Source organism: Oreochromis aureus, linkage group 10 (assembly GCF_013358895.1).
Source record: "Oreochromis aureus strain Israel breed Guangdong linkage group 10, ZZ_aureus, whole genome shotgun sequence".
In the NCBI taxonomy this organism is placed as follows: Eukaryota; Metazoa; Chordata; class Actinopteri; order Cichliformes; family Cichlidae; genus Oreochromis; species Oreochromis aureus.
Window position 1 is genome coordinate 20,076,651 of NC_052951.1, and position 7,138 is coordinate 20,083,788.

General features: G+C 41.1%; 1 protein-coding gene across 1 annotated transcript; it reads right to left on the bottom strand.

Moving 5' to 3' along the window:
* Positions 1-267: 267 nt before the first annotated feature.
* Positions 268-2,211, bottom strand: LOC116317297 (beta-crystallin A1-like). Its single transcript, XM_031736011.2, has 6 exons — positions 2,184-2,211; positions 1,762-1,823; positions 1,524-1,642; positions 1,238-1,379; positions 1,003-1,145; positions 268-887 (listed from the first exon to the last, which is right to left on the bottom strand). The coding sequence occupies exons 2-6, from the start codon at positions 1,798-1,800 to the stop codon at positions 740-742; spliced, it is 591 nt and encodes a 196-aa protein (XP_031591871.1). The 5' UTR covers positions 1,801-1,823; positions 2,184-2,211; the 3' UTR covers positions 268-739.
* Positions 2,212-7,138: the final 4,927 nt, after the last annotated feature.

A 7,138-nucleotide genomic window follows, 5' to 3' on the forward strand; every position in this document is an offset into this window, starting at 1 on the left:
TACTATTAAACAGGTCTTTAAAGACATGTTTATTTGAGCTTACTGCATTTTTTGTATTGGAAATTGCTTCACTCAATTTCATACACATTCACCCAAAATTCAGCCTCTTATATTTAGCCTCATGCAAACTTTGGCAGCTCTATCTTTGGCTCGGGGAGTCACTCAATAAGATGATGCAGCTTTGCAGGCTGGTTTAAAGTTAAAGTGTGTCAGAAGAAAAACAAAAAGCACACACAGATGTAACTGAGATATGTGTCAGCATTGTGATTCTCTGTCTTTTTGCTCATTCTCTTTATTCATCGTCTTTAACACAGGCAGTAATTATACAGTAACAGCGACACTGGTGGTCTGGTTGATGTAGAAGACAGTGACGATGATGATGATGCCAGCAGTGGTGAAAAAGAGCCAAAAAGTCTGATTGTTTTTGCATCTCTGCAGCCTCGCCAGATGACACCTCTCTTTCACACTGATTCAACTTTTTTTCTCATTTCTGTCATTCCTATTTTCTGTCTTTCTTACATCTTTCTTTTCTTTGTGATGTTTCTTTTAAAAAAAAAAGTGCTATGACACAACTGACGCCAGTAAGCACCTGAAGTCCAGTCCCAGATCCTGCTTTGACTAGCTGGAAGATGGAGATTGCGGGACAGGAGGAGGAGGATAAGGAGGGATGGAAGCACAGGAAGGAGGGAGAGGGAGAAGGAGTGGAGAGATAAGGAGGTTTAAAGAAGGCGCTCCCCTCTTAGTGCTGGATCCTCCTGATGGACTGAATCTGAGGAGTCTGGGCGTGGGAGCCAAATTCACGGTAACACTTGTACTCTCCTCCGCGACAGTCGCACTCCATGATGTATTGGTGGCCACGGTAGCCAGGGTACTGGTAGCACACAAAGCTGCAGGAAAACACGCACACAGACACACGCTTGAATCAGGTAAGCAGTCAATGCTTTCCAGTGGCTGTGTGTTTGTCAGCTGTGTGAAGGTGATCTAAAGTGACTGTGAACTTACGCTCCACTCTGAATCTGCATGGATCCAACTTCGTTGTTAAACCAGCCCATGGCCTGCAGGGAGGGGTAATCATCACACATCTCGAACTGACGTCCCATCATGTTCTCCATCTCATAGATGATCATGCGGGAGTCCTTGTGGTTCTGTGCAAAAGAGAGGAAAAAGAAGTCTCAGCAGAATTTGAGAATAAGCTGATGTCAGCTAATGGCCGTTATAGTGTGTTGTGTTAACCTACAGCACAGCAGATGGGCCTGAAGGAGATCATTCTCTCAATGCGGTAGGAGTTGCTGCCACTATAAGCCTCAAAGCGGGGGTAGTCTCCCTTCTCCAGGACGAACTGTTGGCCGCAGAAGCTGGAGTGCTCGTAGCCCACCCAGCTGGAAGCCAGAAACAAATGAAAAGAATAATGAGCACAGCTTCTATCTAAACCACCCAAAATCTGAAGGAAAGACACTCGGTTTTATTTTCTTTAAACAGTTTGAGGGTTTCCAGAAGAGCAAGGAAGCTCATCAGATACGTACGCGCCGCACTCCACCTTCAGGGAGCGGATGTTCTCCATCCCGCACTCCATGATGTTCTGGCAGCTGGCGGTAAACTCCATACGCCTGCCCTGGAAGTACTCCTGATCGTACACAGTGATCTGCAAAAAGCAAAAAGGGTACACTGAGTACAGCCTGAATCAGATATTACTGTACATAAACTAAAAACTTGTGCTGCTGCTTGCATCCCTGCAAGATGATGTGTAAAGCATATGCTTACCTTCCAAGGGCCCATGGGCATGGGGTTTGTCAAAGCCATGTTGTCCTCTTTTTCAGCAGTACCTGCAAAGTTAAAAAATACATAAACAGTCGGGAAAGGATGTGAGAAGGTCAAAATCAAAAAACCTGCAGCTAACTGTTTGCTGTGCCATAAATTTAAAGCCCCAGTTTGTCACACCAGGCTTCAATGTAAGCCTTTAACTTCAAGCCTCCTGCTCACTCTTCTTTGCTGTTTTCACTTGTTTTAAAATGACTTCCTCATATTATAGTTAATGTAATAAAACAAAGTACACTGGCTTCCTTCTGTTCTCGTAAGACCACCTGTTGTTAGTTGGACTGTTGCATTAGAGGCCTAGGCTCCATTACATTCATAGACTGGGAAACTGTGCTGTATTGGTAACTACTTTAACAACTTGGACCTACCCAAACTGGTGAGCTGTGTGTCGCAGGGTTCCACTGAACAGTGTGCGGAGGCAGTGTGAACGGGGGGTATATATACACCCACGGGTGTCAGGGGCCGGGGGGGGCAGGCATGCCTGGACTCATGTCAGCACTTTGCTTTGGACTCCATTGTTTAGCCACAGAGGGGTTAACACGCAGACACACAGTGATTCATGCAAACACAAAGAGGACCCACTGCTATACTGCGCTACATACACCTCTGTGGTAAATCTATATGTTAGGGGGAAAAAAGAGAGGGTGGCTTTCCACACGAGCATGTGGGTCTATTATGAGATAGGCCCACATAAAAATTCAGCTCAGCGGTGAAATACTTTATGTGGCTGTTTTCTTTGATTTTCAAAGTCATGGTACAAAGGTGGAGGATTAGCAACAGTCTTGTGCACACCACTGGATTCACTAAAAAGCCAAGTGATGTTTTCTGTGATATCAAGTGACATCAGGGCAGTGTGATTAGCGCTACTGCCTCACAGCAAGAAGGTCCACCATCTTTCTGTGATGGCATGTTCTCCCCGAGGCAGCGCAGGTTCTCTCCGGGTACTCCTGCTTTCCCCCAAAGACATGTGCTGGGGTTAATTTGTGATTACACTATAAAAATTAAATAATGGTGTTAGCTCTGTCTGGATGTACCCCGCTCTCACCCTCTAGCAGCTGGGATAGGCTCCAGCACCCCATGACCCTCAATTGTATAAATGGAAGAAGAAAATGGATGGATGGATCGAGCGATATCTCACAGTTATTACTATTATTAGATTAATCAAACCAGTATAGCCCTGTAATAGACTAGCAACCTGTACAGGGTGTAGCCAACCTCTTGCCATATATCAGCTGAAACAGACTCTAGACCCCTAGATTAAACCCACTCACACATAGCTCACACTATTGAAATTCATTATTATTAGGTTGTCCTCAAAACTATCTGAAAAGCTTCCAGTTGATCCAAAATATTGCAACCAGAGTACAGGAACTAGGACGAGATAGCATGTTTCTCCCATACTGGTCTTGATGCATGCTCAGTTGTCCAGGTAAGTAAATCCCAGAAATTTGACTCTGTTTAACTGGTGGGAGTGGGTCTCCCACTGAAAAATGTCCATTTGAACAGAATGAACTTTCCAGGTTCTCCCATATTGGCTTCTCCTCAGTGGCTCCCTGTTAAATCCAGAATCAAATTTATATCCTATTTATTTATTACTACAGTATGACTCATAGGTGTGCGTCTACATGTTTCTTTTTCCACACTGTTAACATTACTACAAGTGCAGTGCGTTAATCAGATGTGAGAATTTAGTTGGTCAAGACTCTGGATCAACGATATGAATGCTGGATTTGAAACAGGAAGGTGCTGACATTGTTGGAAAGCTTGAAATCCCAGAAAAGCAAAGCTCTCCGCTTAACTGTTTCTATGTCTAATTCTATTTTTATGTTTTGTTATGAACGGCAGTAGCTATTTCTATTTTCAAAATATCTCTAAGACTGAATAAATCAACAGTAAAGGTTAACTGGGGCCAGTGGCACCAGTTCAAAGGCCTGATTGGCAGGACTGGCAGTGCTTTGGCATTGACTGGTGAGCTGCAACTGGCAGCTTCACTTTCAGATAGTTTGGTGCAGTTGGGTTTTATAACACAAGGGGAATATTAGACAAATTGATCAAGAGATTAAACAGACAGACTCTTATTTTTAATACTTTTATTCTTCCCATTAAGCAAAGCATGTTATAGCTTTTTAGACTCTATTTACATTTATTCAAAGTGCCTGAATTATAAATAGTTTTGTTTACATCATTTGTTCCTCATTGTGTCATTAAAAAAGTGAACAACAGAGAGCGAAAACAGAGCGAGCAGCTGGTACTGTTCCCCCCTTCTCTCTTCTCTTGCTGCTCTGAACAATAAACATTTAGAAATGGCTTACTGAGGTCAGCACATTGTCCAGACTCTGTGTGTGTGTGTGCGCGCGCGCGTGTGTGTGTGTGTGCATTCATGTGGATGCCCATGTAATTTCCTGATTAAGCCTATGACAGAGAAAAAGCAAGATACATGTGCACTTTTTACACATAATACCACAGTAGGTCCATTTCTGTGAGCTTATTTCTGATCAGAGTTGATTTATTGAGGTCTGAATGTAAGACGGGAAAGGGATATATGAACATGTGAGCGCGTGTTTCTGCTGATGATAGCAGCAGCAGCAGCAGCGCAGACTTGACAAAGAGACGAGCAAACTCAGCAGGCTGATGTGAAGAGCCTGCAGTGTCCATATAGTCGACTCTGTGTCACATGCACAGATATCAAAACCTCAGTAGAGCCTTCAGTAGACTCTGAAACCACCTGCTGTCAGCTGTCAAAGACCCACACTTAACAGCCCCACAAAAAGCCTGCATATTGAGTGCTAATTACAAAGAAGGAAGCAAACACCTACAAATCTCCTTTGATATTTTTTGAGTGAAAAGTTTTGCCTAGAACATATTTTTCCAAGCTGGGCTTTTTCCAAGCATGAAACCTGGATATTTTAGATTGGAAGTCATTTTATTCCACTCAGCTGAATCTTAAAAAATAAAAATCTGTAACAGAAATTGTCTCTGCAGTGAATCCTGACTGCCTCTAGGGTGCAACATTTCCATATAAACTCTGAGTTTAAAGACCTTTTTAATATTAACTCAAAGAATGGTCACAATATTAACAACCCATCACGGTGAACGTGCACAAACAGACTCAGGCTCCTCCTGGATCAGGAATCTTTTATACTCTAGTCTCTCTGCTGGCATTTTTGCTGCTGTTGTTGTTATTGTGACTGCTGCTAAACTGCCGTTACGGTTGGTTTGGCACCGTTATCATCACACACAGAGTCACTGCAGAGCTGTGATGGATAGTCATGTGTGACTGAGATCTCCAGTGAGTCATGCAGAGACTTTACATGAATCAGCAGAGAGTGAAAGGAAGACAGAAATAGGATTAAACCCACCCAAGAATGATTTCATTTTTGCCGGTTAAACATCTGAAAACATTTGTTGTTGTTGTTTTTAACAGTAAAGTTCTGATAAATTACAGCACATTAGAGCCACATTTTATGTTAAAATGTAGTAGGCTTAATCAATGTGAGGAGAATTATTTAGGTATAATTGCAAGACATGCAGAGCTGGAATAAGTAGATGCATCATTTCTTAAATAAACCCATAAAAAGCATGCAATTAAAATATTCTTGGAAAAGTTTTTTACCTACATAACAGAACTAAAGTTGCAGAATCCCACAGTTGTGTTGAGATAAAAGCAGGACTTTATTTTATACTGATATTTTCAGTTGTGAAAGAAATACTAAATATCATATTTGAATAGAAAGATCTATAGTTCCTCAGTATGTCATCATATGGGGGGTCAGGGGGTTTCTTTTACAGCCACTGTTAACCACGTTTCATCAAAACACTTTGTTGCGAAGAGTGAACTATCTTCTTAACTGCTTTGCACAATGGAAACAGATCATGGTCCTTCAAGATGCCCTATCTTTCACACAGTGCAGCAGCTCATTCTGTGTTTTCTTCATCCAGACTGATGGTTTCTCTTCTGCTCCGTCTTTTCCCTACAATTTTTCCAGATGTAACATGACATTCCAGTCCTCCTGTTCTCATAGTGCGTCCAAAGAATCTTGCTTCTCTTGCTTGTCTCTGATGTTCTTCATAGGGATCTTTTGGTGTTTGTTCTTTTAAAGACTTCTTCGTAAGTCAGTTCAGGTCTATGATATTCACGTCTCTGCTGCATTGATAGTCTCAATAGCTTTCTAGTTCATTGTCCATGCTTTGCTTCCATGTGTAGGCATCTTCGACTCTTTCTTGTGTTGAAGGAAATTTGTCAGTTAAATTAAATGTTTGCTAGTTTAGATTCACTTCAGTTTTATTTATATAGCACCAAATCACAACAGTATTCACTTTAATGTGTTCTATATTGTAAGGTAAACACCCTACAATTATACAGAGAAAACCCCAACAATAAGATGAGCAAGCAAATAAGTAAGCAAGCACTTGGCAACAGTGCGAAGGGAAAACTCCGTTTTACCAGGATGTTATTGCAACCTGAATCTTGATTTCATGCAACGATCTTTCATCACTGCTCACACCAGTACCCAAATATTTGAATTTGTTGACTTCTTGTAGACTGTGATTCTTTGATGTCTTTCCTTTTTGAAGAAAAGTCAGTCAAAGTCAATCTTTAAAACTGTATTACTGTACCTACATTATAATCAGCCCAGTCCTTTCTGGCCACTTAAAATATATTTATAGAACTATTATCCTATATTTGTTGCAATTTCTGCTGCCTTCTTGTCCAGATCACTCTTTAAAAAACAGATACATTTTTAATGTCAATGATGCTTGCTAGCAGGATAAAAAAAACGATATATATGAAATCCACTTTGCCACAAAATGATTGCACCTTCTACTTTGTAAGGGTAGTGTTGTTTGTGGGTCAAAAGACGTCATATGATTCATGGGAGATAAGTTTCACAGATTATATATTTGGCAGTTGCTTCGGCTGTTGGTTTTAATTTATTTGGGAATCAAAAATTTGCATTGAAAAGTTAACAGTGAGCGTGTGTCTGCTGCAAACAAAGGTTCACTGGAGAAAAAGTGTGAAACTATAAAAGAGCATAATGTGGAAAGGTTTGTTCTTAATTGGCGTACTTTATTTACAAGCGGCATGCAAGCGAAAAATAAAAACAATGCATTGCACTCCAGAAATCGATATTTTTTTAAATTTATTTGTGTTATTTTTTGGTTAATATTGAGGCAAATTAGTTACTCTGGCAATTAGCCATTTCCTGCAAAGCAGCAGACAAACACAGGCCTGCTGTTCGGTTAATATCTCCCCTGCGCCATCAACAGATAATCACCTCACTAGCTGCAAATATCGGAGACGTTTTGAATCAATCAGCTGTTT